Raw genomic sequence first — 18,235 nt, forward strand, 5'->3', positions numbered from 1 at the left:
TTATGCCACAGAAAATAAATCTCTATTGTAAAATATCTATAATTATTTGAGCGATAAGACTTTGTGGCATGATACATATCGATTTATAGAAAAAACCTACATTCAAATGTCAAAAATCGTAAAGTTGGCGCTTGAGCTCCTTTGGCACTCGGCGCCTCATATATTTACATTAAACGTAATGCTTATCTTGAAGAGTACCTATTTGCCTGCTATTTTTTATACACTGCGATCTGTTATTTATGCATGAATTTCGTCATTTCTGTTTATGTATTGATTGGTAAAAATAATATTAAAAACTGAAGAAAATACGTATGGCTGTCGTCATTATTTTTTATTATTATATCAGAGGGTTATAGTGGACCCTTTTTTGAGTTGCTCCGCTCCGGGATCTAAAACTTACTCCAGCTCCGCTCCAGGGTCTGCTCCGCACCAAGTAAAAAGTTTTAATAGGTATTATATTATGTATCTGACGAATAGTCAATAAATGGTATTAGACCACCGAGATGCGAGCTTATCACTAATAACTTCGTTGTTAGGCATGTTGATTCTTCTTCCTCGATATCTACACTTCTATCCTCATTTTCTAAGATCATAACTTCATCTGCTATTTCACTTTCAGTCATGTGGATACCCAGAGTCTGAACCAGTACCCCATTAGAAGGTTGTTATGTGTTCACTTCAATAATGCTTCTTCAAAGTTTTTCGTGCCAATTTCATACTTTTTCTGGGATTAATGTTCGCACCTACATCACATCACAAATATAAACGAAAAATTGTTGATTTTGTCATTGTGTTTTTTAATGTCCGAAACAATTTGCTTTCTTATGCCATATTGCTAACATATACAAGACACAGACACTCCAACTTTTATGTGACTTCTAGGTCGATATTTTAAGTGTAGGATTACGATGATGTGTTTGATTGTAGTTTTGTGCAGCTTTGTGAATAAGTGGCCAGCGTTGCAAACGTCAGTGCCACGTTCAGGACGGCATTATGAATCGAATTCGAGTGCAAGCGATATGACGTGATTATCATGCGCCTAACAATGACATTGGTTAACAAGCGGTGACACTTGGAAATTTTTAACAATTTTCACATTTGACCGGATATTTAATTAGAGAGTTATATAGAGGTTCTACTGTATTTTCAAAACAATATTAATCACTTTAGAGCAGTGGTGCACAGCCTATTTGAAAGGGCCAATTTATTAATTTTTCACGGGCCGCAGTGGGTAAAAGTGTTGAAAAATAGTGATATAATATACTAAATGGGACATACATTTTATTATTTTAAATTCAATACTCACATATTACAAGCCACTCCAATCACTCTCCACTCTGCATTACGTATATTATGTATTTGCACGATAGAACCTAGTACCTATATAGGAAATTAGAATTTTATCGTATTCAATGGAAAATTTGGCAATGAAGTACTTGTGGGTTTGTGTATCACTGCTCTAGAGTCATGTGTGAAAATGTCCACGAAAAAGTCGAGAAACATGTTTTTTAGTAAATAAATTTTGCAAATTTTCATCATTCTATCATTATCAGCCTGAATCTATCCACTGCTGGATGATGACCTCTCCAAGCTGATTCAAGCTGATTCATCCATTCTATAAGTGCTTCATATTAATTTTAAAGTGGTTTATTTTATTCCTAAGATAACTGAGCTACTAATGCATTTCAAATGGTTAAATGCAATGACATTAATATGGACGAAGCATCTGGGGAAAAAAATGACTCACTTTTTGTCGGGTCTGCCGAATGGTTCGGTTTGAACGGGCTCGCTCAAATGAACATTGACACTAGTAACACTGTTCTAACGCCATTACAATAAAGGTGATATTGCTATAAATTCCCGATATTGCGTGACGTCTACCTCTACATGTGCGAATATCGCATTGCGCGAATTTACTTGCTAGGTACTGTACTGAGTGTGTTGTCCATTAATAATGTCATTGGTTAAATGACACTCTCTCACAGCTCTTTCAAAATTTTACAATTTGTTAAAAGAGAATGACAGTTAATAATTAAAGTAATTATATTAAAGTAGGTACATATTTCTCTCAATAAAATGATATTAATATAAAAAAGGCATTTTTTACTGTAAATGACAATTTCTTTTTGTTCTGTAAGTTTAATCATTTAAATTTTAAAGTAATGGTTTATGTTCAAAGTTCAGGCAAAGACTGTTTTATATGAAACATCCAAATTAAAATAATTTCAGAAAATAAATAGGTACACATGCAATTTCTTTAAAAAATTATATATATATTTTTTTCTAAAGACACAATATAATAAGCATGCTCTTATAAATAATATGGCAGTACTTGAATTATTTTTTGACGTTAACATATAAATACAATACAACAAAATATAATATGTACAACCTAATAAAGCCTACACAATAATTTACTGCATCGGAAAGAGGAAAAGAAAAATCCTGTTTATGGACTATTTACTGCCTCTTTGTTCCCTTTTGTACGTACGAATCCATCATACGTTTTAGCCTATCAACACAGTCTTGTATCTGAAAATAAATCAAAACTTTACATTACTTACTACATTCATATTGATTGATTTTTATGTGAGCGTGAACATTAGCAATTCTAAGGTTGACACTTTCACGACATGACAACTATAAAGAAAAAGAATGAAAGAAAGCTAATACATAACACTTTCGATCTCCTCTTCGCAATCTGAAGAACTACTCGTGTCGGCACTTTACATAATTGAATTTATGGAGATAGTGATCATTCAAAATATTATGCGGAATGACACAACCATAGATTAAATTTGTCTACGTGACGACAGGTAACGTGACGGTAATGTGTTTGCCCCCTAAAGTCACAAGCGTGCTGTTTGAATTATTTTTTATTAACCCATGCTACCGCCTTTCTGAAATATTTTTTATGCGGAATAGCAAAATTACTTGTGACTGTCAAAAAATGTTAATAACCCAAAAGGTATGGCTTCAAATTAAATGATTTTTTAATTATCTACGTAATATATATAATACTTGCACCCACGATGGCCGCGTGGCTTAAGTTCCGGTCTATAGTGTCGAGGGTCCCGGTTCGAATCCTGGGTCTGGCAAAGTACACATATTGTTTTTCAATTTGTGTATGAGTCAGAGTATGGACCTAATACGTTGAGCAAGTGGCTGACATCCGTTTCTGCTTTACTACTCCTACTCCTACTTTAATTATAGTTTGTCAATTTATGGCTACAGCCGTATGTTGTAGCTTAACCACTGGGGAATGCCAAAAGAAATGGCGTATTTAAAAAAAAACACTACCTTATTCTTAGGTCAATAATTATTATAAAGCAATCAATATTCGTAGGATGTTTATCAAACTTGAATGGTCAATGATATAGCTTATAATTAGTATCTTTAGAATTATCTTCAAATGTGTTAATCTTGCCAATTTTTTGAATAATAAAATGCCTAATTCTTGTCAAATTTGGGATCACAGAGATTATCAATATAATTTTTTATCGTGAATATTTTACTAAAATTATACTAATGGTTTTATAAATGCGATTAAAAATTAATAAATGTAAAAAATCTTAACACCACTGCACATTCATGTGCCGAAATATGACTATATTCTAAAACATTAGAGCGAGAGGTTTAAAAGAATACTATTTTATGTAACAAAAATACTTTATGCAGTCATCAAATGTTTAAAATAAATATAAAGGATAATAAGGCTTCAAAATTATATAAATAGATTATCTACAACGTTTAAGGAGTGTCCAGGATCATGGTTTGAAAATACAATAAAAACTCAATTTTGACCTACGCCGAGCATGTCCCCCTTAAGTAATCTATTTTTGTATCTTCAATCTTTAAAACGATCTCAAAAATACTAACCTGTATAGGTATCCGTCATTTAGAAATGCTGCATTATAATATTGCAAGGAAACATTCCTTATAATTAGACACAGTAAGTAATATTACATTCACCCAAACAATTTGTAATTTTCTGATCAGTGAGGTCGGAGGGGGGAGGGGGAGTATTGACATAGTATCTTATAGAATGAAATACAAGTATACGTTACCCTCTGGTCATATTCTTTAGGAATGCCATCAGTGTAAAGATCTAAAAGACTTTGTCGTTTCTTGTCGTAAGCGAGGGTGGCCGCTTGGTATTGTTTAATTTGTTGGTCGTTTAGTTTGCAATTCTCCACTGCTTCCTCATACTCATGTTTCGCTTTCTTTATATCGCTAAAACAATTCATAATTGGAAAACAATCATCAATATACTGCTGAGAAGAAAACTTGATTAACAATCTGACCATCATCACTTTCACCTTGCAAATTCAATTTTGACAATGTGCGAAATTTTTATATGAAATCAATTGACTATGGATGGATGGTAAAACAGAAATGATAGAAACTTAGTCTAAAAAAATATTTTGTTAGGTATTACTGTATTGTCCTGAATATAAGATGACCTATATTATTTTGGACTAGGATTAAAATGATTAAATAAAAAAATTCAACAAAGTAAGGAAGTCTTTCAATCAGATACTTGAATTTTACCATCTGTATCAGTCAAAACATTGCTGGTCAATGAATCATCCATGTTATTTTATAACTTTACCAAACAGTCAAAAATGGTAAAATGATACCTATATATCTGACTGAAAAAATGCTCACAGACCCAACATTCCAAGTTAATCTTTTCAGAAAGGTACGCAAAACCTTCTATTCAAACAAAGGTCTCCCTCGAGGTTCGGTGCTGGCACCATCGCTGTTCAATATATACACTGCTGACCTACCAAAAATGCAAGGCGGAAAGTTTATATATGCGGATGATATTGCTATATGTCTCAGTCTGAAACAATTGAAACACCCAGATTGCTCTCCATATGGATTTGAAAAGGCTCCACCTCAATAACCGTCGAGCAAATGTTCCATTGCACGTTATTTGGAGGAAGTGTATTGGGACATGATCCATATCTGCGATATCTAGATATCACCTACGTGTCAACACACCGAGCACATATTGCGGATATCAAGGGTGAAACCGAGAGTTGAATAAACATTATTCAAAAACCGGCTGGAACAAGTCGGGGTTGTGACTCACATACTCTGCACACTTCTTCTAGTTGGTGAATATTGTGCCGCCGTCTGGTCCCAAAGTGCTAATGTTGACAATATCGACATACAACTTAATGCAGCCATGCATATCATTACTGGCACCCTATCTTCTACCATGGCTGCCTGTGCTGTCAAGGATAGATACACCATATATAAGGCAAAACATGGCCACATTGAGGGATTACAAGAAATTTGAAATGAAAAACTCCCGCTCTATGCTGACATCATGTCTCCAGTCTCCAGTCACCACTAACAAAGCGTCTTCACTCGAGGAATCTTTTCTAGGTGTAGGAGAGGAGCTGCTTCTGACTGAGAGCGAGCAGATGCTTGGCGACGTCACTGGCTAGCATCGGGCGTGAAGCTAGCATCCCGTCTTATTGTAGATCTGCTGGATGAGCTTCCTGGTATTATTCTTCCACACAAATATGGCATTCCCATCTCTTCCCATAATGTCATCCTCGCTCCCGTTCGGATTGTTGGCAAGGCTATACTTCTCTCGCAAAACCCTCTTCAAACAATCCACTCTCTTAAGACCGCTTTTTTTGTTGTTGATATCTACTGTAGTTGTTAACAGACGATTTCCAGCTAAGAACGAGTTACCATGATTTGACGTGAGATGAACATGACTTTATGATTGCTAGAATATCATTAAATTCATACCTGAGTAATATAGCAGACTCCTGCTGCAGCTCTTGTTTAGTTTTGGCGATCTCCGACAGCCATTTTTGGTCGGCGGCTTTAATTTCATTATTCCGTTCGATCAATTCCGTTGTGGTCGTTCTCAATGTCTGCCATTCTTGTTTTTCTTCACTGCCAGGATTGTTTGTACTTTCGACGATTCTATCATATGAAAATATCAAATAGCATTGTGGTGACAGAAACATAGGGAGATGAAAATGATTATCGATTGGTTAATTATTGTATATTTTAATAAATCTAGAGTGACATTGTTTCAAATTCCATCTTGGCAAAACATTATTGGCAGAATTTGAAATATCTCTGATAACGTAGTTATTAGAATTAATTTGCAATACTTGTAGATGTATCGGTATCTTAAAGGATAAGAGTACTCGCCCAGATATTGAAATATGTGAACTCGAATCCCAGTCAGAGAACTTTCTTTTCAAGGATTTTTTCTAATAGCTGTGTTTCTGACGTTTTTTTTAAATACAATAGACTCCCGATTATCCTGTTTAATGGTGGGGAGAGGCGGCACAGATAAACAAAAAACACGGATAATCCGAACTATGGTTTTTTCTTTTAAAAATACTACATATTATACATTTCTAAAGCAGACAATTTATTTTAACACGTTTAATATCATTATTTATTTAAAAAATCTGTGATTTTGGTTTGTTTGCAGGAATCTTTTAATGATTTCATAATGTCAGTTCGAATTTTCCTAAGAGCTATTATATTATTGTATACACTGTATCGTGCACGGATAATCCGCACACGCATAATCGGGAGTATACTGTAATATTTTTTTTTAAATATAAATTTCAAGTGGACATCAACATCAAACTGAATTGTTTGTTTGAAATGCGATAATGTCATTTCAGTTGCCATATCTCAATCATGATTTTTAGTTATTATTTCGAGACATATATCGAGAGATTGAATAAGTAGATCCTGACATTCCCATAGTGCCCTTCGAGAACAATGTCTACTGATGAAGGTGAGAGTAAAGATTAGCGTAAGAAGAAGAATTTTAATCCTTTCTATGCCGCAATTAGTTAATTGATAGTAATTAACATAAGAATTGGTGTAATTAGGGCGTCCAAAGACGCTTTGGGCACTTAACCGGTTAATAGAATGAGAATTTTATTACGTTGTAGAGTAGTTTGTACACTGTTGTCGTTTATCCATAGAACATTTCGGACAACGTTCTCGAGTGGAATGTGTGAGTAAGTGACTTGGATTCCGAGTAAAAATTTATGAACACCATGTGAAGAGATGTTACGTAAACTAGTAAAGATTTTTACACGTTAAAAAGACAAAGGTAGATTCTGGATTATGGTGTTCAAAATGTCCAGTTAGTACTCGACTGTTTGCAATTAATTTAAGGAAAACTACCTTATTTTATCACAAAGTTTCTCCATTTCGTTCAAGGTATTTTGGCAATCATTCAAATGTGCGGTATTGGTATGAAGTGTCTTAATTGTGGACTCCTTCATCCAGAGTGTTTTCTCCGCCTCCACTTTAGTCTCGGCGATGTCCTTCTCTCGCTCCTCAGCTATCTCGAGTGCCTTTTGCGTGTCTTCCTGTTCAGTCTCGCTCACAACTAGACTCCGCAATCTGAAATATGATTATGTAGTTACATATTGTATATTATAATGTAACGGTAACTTTCCTTTACACTTTCTACAACCCAAACATCACCAGGTCAGGACGGCAATTCCTGAATAAAACACTATGAAGCACAAGTGCCCAGTTGCGCAGACATTACGCATACCTACTTCACTGTAGCATACTAAAAGTCAACCGCCACTGTCGACTGCGGGTGAGATTGAGCTATATGCGTTGCCGCTAGAGGCGTAAACGGTAAACGTCAGATCTTATGTCAACGTAACATTGTAGAAAACTGTATGTACATTTATTGTGTTTTGTCTTTTACATAACTATTACCGTTGAAAGTGTTATTTTGTGTTTAAATCCTCATTAAAATATTTATTGTGATTTTGTAATACAGAAACACACATGTTTGTTTGCAAAATACAACGGAAATTCCGTGTTGTAATATTGTTATATTGGAGACGTAACTAGCTTGTTTAAGCGATGATGCCCACAGGACGCGTCGGGCGCGCGAAGTCCGCGTATGCAGTGTTTATTCATAACCATAATCACACGTCTCTTCCCGCGCATTACCCTTCACCTATGTTATAAGCGGCCCAAGCAGCACAAAATAAATATTATTACAGCGCCTCTCATAACAAAGCAATAAAAATATTATATTATTTCGGGGCTTGTAATTAAAATTTACGATGACATTATTCAACCAGCGATAAACTGAACACGCAATAAAATAAAACAATGACTTCTCTGTAATTAAATAATTGCTTTCCGCCCGTCGATCGACGATGCCTCGCGCAGCTTGTTTTTACTCGCTGTGTTCAATGAATGGACTCCATTGTATTTTCTTTCATTCGTATCGCCGAGAAGCGGTGATTCGCGAAAAAACGATGATTCATGCGGCGCGCGCGTAAAATGCGTCGTCAAATCCAGTGGGCGCTGGCGTATTTGATTACGTTGTATTTTCGTTGATTTACGCGCCACTTGTAGAAATTTTGCGCGAGCGCCGCACTCGCTGCGTCAATGGGCTTTATGCCTAAAGATTAATTGGCTATGTACTTCAACAATGAATGGTTTAATAATGCAACGTTAACGGTAAGTACTGATTAAATATAAAGTCATTACCAAAATGGATAAAAATGTTATTTAATTTCCACGAAATTGACAAGGGTTCCGCCATGTTTACTTTCTATCTTACTCTAACGCATGGAAATGAGGTATAAGCATGCTGAATGCTTTCTCACTCGCACTTATGTTTCGTGTATCCATTCCATTCGAAGCTCTATACACACAATATCTCCTGTAAAACTAAAAATTTTACGTGCTTCAGTTGGAAGCGGTTCGGTGACGTGTTTTGATCATCAATCATTCGGGGATTGGCCTCCAGGGCATTAACAAACTACATAGAGATTATCTGATTGGGCTCAATCAGACCCGAGCATTGCAAAAAACATCTTCAATGTATTTATATACATATACAGTGAAACCCCGATTCTACGGTTTTCAAGGGACCCTAAAAAAATGATAAATGCGAGATATGTATTTAAAAGAAAAAAAAAAGTTTTTCTACTGAATTTTTTTTGACATCTTGAATTATTTTCAGTTTCTCAGCTAGAGTTCTACTTTTCTTCATGGGGGGCATTTTAGTTGCGACTTATCAAAATTCATGATACGAGATGCGAGGCAAGCCTGAGCGCCGACCGACTGGTGCAAACAAAGCGATGCGACTGAAAGGTCTGTATATATCATAAACAATTTTACGAAAGCGAAAAAAAAATTTTCAACAACAACGGTCAATCGGGATAATATTTGTGACGATTAGACGATAGATCGAGGTAGACGATAAATTGGGGAACGGTTAATGCGGGATTATTTAACATTGTTTTTATGGGTGTTTGGCGGGACTTTCAAAAATGAACGATCCATGTGGGAAAACGATTTAAGCGAGAACGGTGGATCGGGGTTCCACAGTAAAGATATCCACAACCACTACATACATACCTTCAAACGCATTTAAAATAAATTCATTGGCATCCTGGTTGATACTGTACGAAACAATTATGGTAAGGCAAATAAAATCAGCCAGTCGAGTTGCTTATACAATGAACTATCATTATTTAGATAGCAATTAGGTAAAATCGCAAGTAGCAATATGTAACCAGAGCGATACGTCAACAGCAAAACAAGCCAACAAACAATGCATCTAATGCTGTCAAAGCAGAACATTAATTTTTTTATGGTTACCAATTCAATCATACTAAAAAAATTCCCATCGCTATTAAGTGTTTTAATGCTAGAACTGTATTGCTCCAATATTATAGTAGTACGGGTGATTAATGGTTAACACACTTGTTGATTTCATCATGAAGATTGGTGTGCTTGGCCTCCTCGCTGTCGATGAACTTGATATTGTCTTCCATCTCTTGGTAATTGAGATCGAGATTGGTCTGCAATTCCCTGATCTCCGCATCGTATTCTAAAAGCTCCTTTTTCAGCACCTCGATTCTCTCAGCATACTGAAATAAAAAGATTCATTTTAATCAGTTTTGATGGGAAACACTTTGGAGAACATAATGCCTTCTCAATGATGATCACTTAAGTACACATAAAATCAAAGAAGTGTGGTAAAAAATCAAATCACATAATACAATATCATTTGATTACCCTGTGTTTGACACTATTACAGATTGTAAACAGAAGGGCGCAGAAGGTAAAATTGACCTAGGGGAAGGGTGCAAATGATGTTTACTACCCTCTTCCCCGTTTACTAGAATCAGGAATGACGAGCCTGCCTATTATTGTAATGACCCGTGCCGTCTTCAGTGAATAGGTAATATTATAAAATAAAATCAGTGACCTTTCCCATGCGGAAATCTCGATCGGCCTCGGCGGCCACCTGAGTGTACTTTTCGTTCATGAGGTCCTCTTTCTCGGTGACCATGGCCTCGATCTGATGGACATACTCGTCGAGATCCTTTTCTTTCTCGATTATATCGCAACGCCTCTCTTCGACAAACCTGCAGGGATCAAAGAAAATGTTCTGAGATTGACAGTTTGCATTTAAAATTAGATTTCACATCAAACGAAATGAGTAACAATTTATTTTGATAGAGCAACCGTTCCTAATCTAAGCTTAATATATTTATAATATTTAATTCAAATCCTGATTTTCATGCATTCAAATGTAATACAGTCGAGCTCGGTTATTACGTTCACGGATTTAGCGAGATCTCGGATGTAACGAGGAAACATTCGTTGACATTTTAGTTTATGATTTTCTCCATACATTTATTCACTTTTATAACGAGCTCCTTATCGGATATACCGAGCTAAAATATCATCAAAATTTTTCTTAAAACTGTTAATGTGTCGATCGCCTAAAAACATTTCAACCCTAAGCAATAAAATCTGCCGAAGCTGCCGGGGTCGGATTAGTTTTATGATACTAGTTAAGTGTCTTAAGTACCTACCTAATTGGTGTTTTCGCTGACAATATTGAAAAAATATCCACGCATATGGTTGTAATCCAAGGTTTGTGAAGTCGGTAGGTACCTACCAGCGTTCATTACAATAAACAACTTCTTTTGTAGTTAATGAATGCCATGCTTGTTTCGGGGAAAAATTCTAATTGTGTATTTTTGTTTGAATTGCGACTTTGTGTGTTATGTGACTGCTCATTTAAAAATACCTATTCTCTGATATAACGAGTAACGCTTATAATGAGCAAATTCAGTCGGTCCCATCTTCCTCCTAGTAACCAAATTCGACTGTATTTATAATATTCAATTCAAATCCTGATTTTCATGCATTCAGATATAATATTTCTGATTTGGGGCTCAATTTACCGAGAGTACACCGCAGAGAAACGTCAGATTTTTTTAGTCAATACTTGAAAGCATCTAAGCGCCACTTTTTGAGCATAGACAATCATTGAAAAATTGCTATTATATGGCTTAATCGCTATTATAAGCGTAGACAATAAGTACAAATATAAAAATCTTTTACAATGAATAAAATTCAAACATTTTCAATTACCTAATAAAATTCGCCGTTTTCAAAAATCAGTATAGCATATTAGAGTTCGCCAATGCATTTCATAAAATTTAAATAATTATAAAGTAACTTTTGACACAGACACTCGTGCTTAAACCTTCGTATAAAAACGCTCTAAATAGGTAGGTAAGTATGCGAAAATAAGGAACATTTTTCAAAATAACGTTATAGATAACAATATTTTTTATATAAAATTTAGTGGTGTTAACTAAACGATATTGTTATAATTTCAGATAATTCCGACTCAAATTTGATCAATAAAATAAGAAATACGAGTGAAAATGGCTTGAATGGCTTTTATTTACTCATTGATTAGTGATTGTTTTTATAAGATAATAATATTTATCCATAGTCAGTATTCCGTATTTATTTTGTATTCATTTAAATAAATGTATAATAAATAAAACAGGCTCCAGTTTATGATATTATGATATTTAATATTTCGCTTCAACAAATGGCCCGGTCAAATAGCCTCGATAAAACGGCTCACACTGATTGAAATTAAACGTCACTGGTTTTCATTAAAATGCCACTTTTCCTACTTAAAACTTACCTTTCGGCATAATATACCTATCATAAATATTCATGAAGCGTGTTATCTTTCATATTAAATATTATACCAAACTAACCTCGTATTTTTTTTAATCTTAATTTTCTCGGTTATGCGTTAATACGGAATACTGACTATGGATATATATTACAATCTTAAAAGAACAATCACTAATCAAAGAGTAAATACAAGCCATCCAAGCCATTATCACTCGTATTTCTTATTTTGTTGATCAAATTTGAGTCGGAATTATCTGAAATTATAACAATGTCGTTTAGTTAACACGGCTCAATTTTATATATAAAATATTGTTATCTATAACGTTATTTTGAAAAATGTTCCTTATTTTCGCATACCTACTTACCTATTTAGAGCGTTTTTATATGAAGGTTTAAGGCTCGCACAAACCAACGCGAATATTCACCAAGTACCCCGTCAAAATATCCCGAAAAAATCACCCGCCATCGGTACGGAAGGTCCGGTCAAAAGAGTCCCAAAAAAAGCCAATGCCGCTGTAATGCTCCCTACTTACCTGTTGTTAATGCACAAACGTAACATTTATTCACGCAGGGGATCAAAAGATACAATGAAAGCCATCAATTTGTCATATATTTGGCTATTTTTTGAGACTCTTTTGACCGGACCTTCCATATCGATGCGGGTGCTTTTTTCGGGTTATTTTGACGTGGTAAATGCGAATGGATGGCAGTGTCGGAGACAAATAATTGTATCAATGATAATATAAAATTATTGATATATTATTTGAATGCTCGATACCGAAACGTCAAACAATCGCAGCGCTCCATATTGAACTTTGTAAGATAATAACTTAATTCCCTTCCGAAATCTGAACGTCGCGTGCTCTTTCCCGTAAGCCAATACGAGCTTGATTGGCGAATAATTCGCTTTGGTGTGTGCACGAATGTCTTAGGTTACTTTATAATTATTTAAATTTTATGAAATGCATTGGCGAACTCTATTATGCTATACTGATTTTTGAAAACGGCGAATTTTATTAATTTAAAATGTTTGAATTTTATACTTACATTGTAAATGATTTTTATATTTGTACTTATTGTCTACGCTTATAATAGCGTTTTCGCCATATAATAGCGGTTTTTTCGATGATTGTCTATGCTCAAAAAATCTCGCTTAGATGTTTTCAAGTATTGAAGAATAAAATCTGACGTTTATCCAGGGTGTACGGTCGTAATATAGAGCCGATAAAGCATATGAAGACGATAGATGGTAAAGAAAAATGACTGGATTATAGCAAAGATTACAGTACGATTTTTCATAATAGCTATAATTGTATTATCAAGAAAATAAGTGAAATCTTATTAATTTGACATTTTACAATGAGGCAAAAATACCTTTGAAAATATTCCATTACAGAAAAGGCAACAGTAGTGGTTATTTTAGGACTTTAGGTGGTGTGGAAGAAAGTCATGTTAAGCAAAATAAATAAATAAACATCACATGCAAAAATGTCACTAAAGTGATACAAAATACAGATCATAGATATGAATGCATGCATATTATGTAGTGTTTTGTCTAATCTAAGCATCGATAAATTGATAAATTTTCACTCAATCGAATAGAACTAAGTTAGCCCAGATATCTTATTAGATATTTTTGTGAATGTCGTAATTTGAAGTATACTTCTAAGATTTCGTTGTCTGGTTTAAGCCCAATTTCATATATTTCGGCATTGTATAGTGGAGAAGGTATACCTACTTGCCCTAGCCCTAGTTAGCACTGGTAGCATCATATTTTGAGGACAAAACATTTTACTTTACAGGACTTACATTTTATAATTGAGCAAAAGTTGTAACACTAATTGTGTGTTGGAAGGAACCGGGCTCAACAGATCGTACAACGTGATCATCATGCAGTCGGGAGATAATTGGCGCAGTATGAAGTTGACTGCTTCCGTGAGAATCATCGCTGGAAAAAGTTCGGCAAACGCATCAGAGTTTTCTGTTATTTTTTCCGGTTGTAACTGAAATTATGAAATATTTCAAATTGATCAGCTACTGTATTGACCGTAGAATCTCTCTTTGGGGGTTTTTTACAAGGATATGAAGTAGTTAATAACCAAGAAAACGGAAATACTGAATGTCGGAGTGACATTTTTTTCATATTAATTTCCGTAACAACGCGCATGTATAAAGGTGCTTTTAAACGATTTGTTTAGTTGCCTGTTCAGCCTCCGTTTCAGTCAAACCGATAAGTAAACGTAAAAACTGAAGTGGCCGACTGAAACTGAAACGTAGCAGGATGAGTTTGCCATCAGTTATGGTGTCAGTGTTTAGAGTTGCCAGTTAAACTGAGGTGTAAATGACTTAATGACAGAGTTTATTGAGATTTGACAGTGCATTCTTTTAATACTTTTAGCCATTTTTAAGCAGAATTGAATTCATTTTCAGTTAATTCTGTTTTGTATGGAAAGTTATTATTGTTGGTTGCTAAGGGGATCCTAGCAACTAAATTATTAATATATAACTGCGTTACTATGGAAATCAATATGAAATGTCAAAATGACATTTCAGTATTCTATATTTATTCAGTATTTCTATCGAGTACAATAAAAAGTTTTTATCAATACATAGAGTTGTCAAGTTTATATGATTCAACAGAAAATTTAAAAACGTGGTAAGTATATAAAAAGTTCTTTTTATCTTGTAATTATTTCAATATAAAATATCAATGGGCATTGTTGATGGCAATAGCTGATATAAATATACCACATTAGCGCCATGTTCGATTGTTTGCCACGAAACAAGACAAGGTTGGATGGGCGCCGAGTGAGAAAAAGCGAAGCAATAGGCTTGATGTAAGTACAGTCATGAATAGCAACCGTAACAATAACAATATTCACCTTGCCTAATTCCTGTGCACTAGAAGAAATGGTAAAGTATGTCAAAAAAACCATTGAAAAAAAGGCCATAATTCACATTTTTAAATGTAGAAATCACAATGAACATATACCACACCGGTTTCTCTCTCTCGACCATGTCCAATCCTAATAAGATCATTGTCTACATGGAATAAACTGTTTTCGTAAAAAAAAATATTATAAAAGCTCATGGCTACCTCTGCTGCACAATTACCGTATTTTTTTAAGCTAACATAATTTTATGGTTGGTAAATGTGCCGCAGATACCCGCATCACTGTTTATATATATTTTTTAACGAAAACAGTTTATTCCATCTAGACAATTATATTATTAAATACCTTTTTCTGTCGGCCCACATGCTTTTCGATCCAATAATTGTTAATTTAAAATTTGAATTTTTCTTACATTTTTATGTATCATTATCAGAAACTAAGATTATATTAGGTTAGGTTTGGTTTGATCTAAAATGAAAGTTATAAAATTTCATGCGGCATCTTTACCAAAAATACATTTTGAAACAATAGTTTAGTTGTGTTTTCATAGATTTTTCAAACCAATTATGAGATCATCTCTAATAAAAATGCTAGCAATCATATTTAAAAAATGGACAAAGTTACATGATTTCATTATTAAATACTTAATAGAATTTTGACCCTTACTCGTATTATCCCGTCCACGTCGATACCCAGCATATCGAAGACTACGAATATAGCTTCCATCACGAAACTCGATTTGGGCTTTTGAAGATCTTCGCAAGTTATTTGAAAATTAGGAACATTTTCATTCCAATTTCTTAATAATTTTGAGGCCTCCATTTTTAGTTTTATGCCCAACTCAGATTTGGAAATAAGCGAAACGCTGAAAGTATAGTAAGCTATTATTTCGGGATCGAAATAGTTAGTATTTAAGTATTCAGAAAAAACACAACAAACAAAGCAGACGTACTATATTTGACGTTTTGCGATTTCAGTTAAAATTTGATTTAAAATTAAAACATAGATAATAGATTTGAATCTGAAATTGTCCATAGATAATTTGAAAACAAACGTGAAACGTTACCAGGTATTATTTTTATTGAAAAATCTCCATCAATAATAATTATTATGAGATTTAGTAAATAAACTGTAATGAATACCTAGGTACCTATGTAAGGTGAGTAGGGGTAAGTGTGACATAGAATTTAATGAAAGGAGTTTTACCTACCAATAAAACTCTTATTATTAATGTTGACTTTGAAGTCCTTGAGATAGGGTTTGCTCTTTCTTCTTCGCGTGAGATTATATTCTACTAATTTATTTTCCCTTTTCTTGTCGTTGGTCATTCCTCCGTTTGTATTTACTGGTCATAACCGCGCGTCCATTTTTTATGTATGTAGTTTGGGATCCCTTTGTCTTCATTCTGGATTTGACTTTCTTATTGTTTACATGTTGCGTCTGACAATTCATTCTAACTATCAAAAAAAAAATATCTTGAACGAACGTTAAGTGATAGTTAAGTGAACGTTAAGAGATCAGTGATTATGGCGCAACATCTGAATGAGCGTGAGGAGGATATTCTAAAAGCAATGGACATCAGACGGCGAAGAAGAACTGCTACAGGAGGAAAAGTTCAACGTACGAGCGTCGATTAAGATGCTGATGTTTGAGGTATCCTCGTTACATACCTTATTTCAGTAGGGGGACCGGCAAGGAGTGGCACAACGCCCAAAAAACAATTTTTGGCGGCCCCTGTGGTCGTAGAGGTTGGTATAAATGACAGGTTGCGTCGGTGCGACCACTCGTCATCAGCTAACCATCTGACGGAGAGGACCATCGCGCCCCCAAGAATGCGATGTCTTCCCAACGGGACTGCTTCTGGAAGGGTATGCAAGGGTTAGTGGATTGGGCAACCAATCCTCAAAACATCATAACAGCGATGAGCCTGTACCAAAAAATCGAAGAGGGTTTTGGGGACAAGGCATAACAAAATTTGCGAGAACGTGACTCAGATCCTTACCGGAAGGACACCTTCACTCGGGAGGCACTATCAATGATTCCTCCGAGCTGAGAGTCCCGGAAGGCCCTCAAACTCACATTATATCCGGGGTACTTCCAAGGGGCGACGTCCTGTGGGAAGGGAGTTCTCCATCGGAGGTACGGGCTCCACCAGGGATGTAAAAATAATATGTTTAAATTTCAATAATTCTTAACACACATACTTATAATATTGTATACTTACCTTACTTATATTTATAAAGGTACTTAAAAAATGTTTTTTTTATGTATATAATTATTCAATATTCTTTCTCATTTATTTCGTTATCTAATTTCTCTGTATTTTATGTTCTTCTTGCTTTATATATTGTTAGGCTTAACTATATTATAATTTATATGGAAACTTTGCTGGTTACAATATCTTTTTTCTAGTCTAATTTATACATATTTGTAATCTATGTAAATGTTTGTTTTCCTTAATAAAAAAAATATAAACACAATAAAAATAAAATATATTAAGTAGGTACGTTATTTCCATCCTAGAGCCGGAGTGCAAAGTTATGAAGCGTATACTCTACACCTACATTCACACCATATGAACCGAAAAGTCATTTTTAAACTTAGTTTCCGTAAGTATATATTATCCAATATATAATCAAAATATATTATCGACCAAGGGTACTTGATGGAATTTAAATTTAAATTAAAAAACATAAATTTATCAAATAAACAGGAATTAACTGTATTAGATGACAGTGTGTATTCACCATTGGTGGTATTTGAAGATGCCGAAAGGCGATACTCAGATCGCAAAAAATGACTCAAAAAGAATAGTAAAAACCTTAAATCAATTAGAATATACTTAATCAAATATTTGCTCATGTTACTCTTATTCGAAAAATTTGTCTGGTTGTTCCCGCAGTTTCTTGTAAAAATTATAAAATTCTTCTTTTAAAGTGCTTTCCATATTGATTTCATTGTCCCCATATTTTGCTGCAAAGTTTTGCCGTTTCAAATAGAAGTTTTCCAGCAAAAACTTTTCTGTGTTTATGGTTTCCTATCCCTGATTTGACGCTGAACACGACCGGACGCGGAGGGGCTACTACGGACACTCTACCCGTGCCCGTCCCCGCGCCTATTCCGCGTCGTACACGCCCCATGACTACGGCCAAGCGCTTTTATTTTCGTCACGTCCCACAGTAGGAGAAAAGCCCAAAATCGTGGCCAAAACCTGAAATGACCCCTGATTTTAATAAAAATTGGCATACAGAGGCTTTGAAAGTCGCTGATTACGAATCCGAAAGCCAAATTATCGTAAACAAAATGGCCGATCCAATATGGCGGACATGGATGTT

General features: G+C 34.7%; 1 protein-coding gene across 2 annotated transcripts; it reads right to left on the minus strand.

Annotated features, from left to right (window-relative positions):
- Positions 1-2,283: 2,283 nt before the first annotated feature.
- Positions 2,284-15,885, minus strand: LOC147077720 (uncharacterized). Of its 2 annotated transcripts, XM_085940128.1 has the most exons (9): positions 15,853-15,885; positions 15,567-15,765; positions 13,816-14,009; positions 10,262-10,421; positions 9,754-9,920; positions 7,189-7,410; positions 5,773-5,952; positions 4,068-4,233; positions 2,284-2,532 (listed from the first exon to the last, which is right to left on the minus strand). In XM_085940128.1, exons 2-9 carry the CDS (start codon positions 15,720-15,722, stop codon positions 2,461-2,463), a joined length of 1,317 nt encoding a protein of 438 aa, XP_085796254.1. In that variant the 5' UTR covers positions 15,723-15,765; positions 15,853-15,885; the 3' UTR covers positions 2,284-2,460. The 2 variants fall into 2 exon arrangements, with proteins under 2 accessions (XP_085796254.1, XP_085796253.1); XM_085940127.1 differs by lacking the exon at positions 15,853-15,885 and having other exon boundaries at positions 15,567-15,847.
- Between the last annotated feature and the right edge of the window lie 2,350 nt (positions 15,886-18,235).

This window comes from Rhyacophila brunnea, unplaced genomic scaffold (genome assembly GCF_057557595.1).
Source record: "Rhyacophila brunnea isolate RB1 unplaced genomic scaffold, BYU_Rbru_1.0 scaffold_12, whole genome shotgun sequence".
Lineage (NCBI taxonomy): Eukaryota > Metazoa > Arthropoda > Insecta > Trichoptera > Rhyacophilidae > Rhyacophila > Rhyacophila brunnea.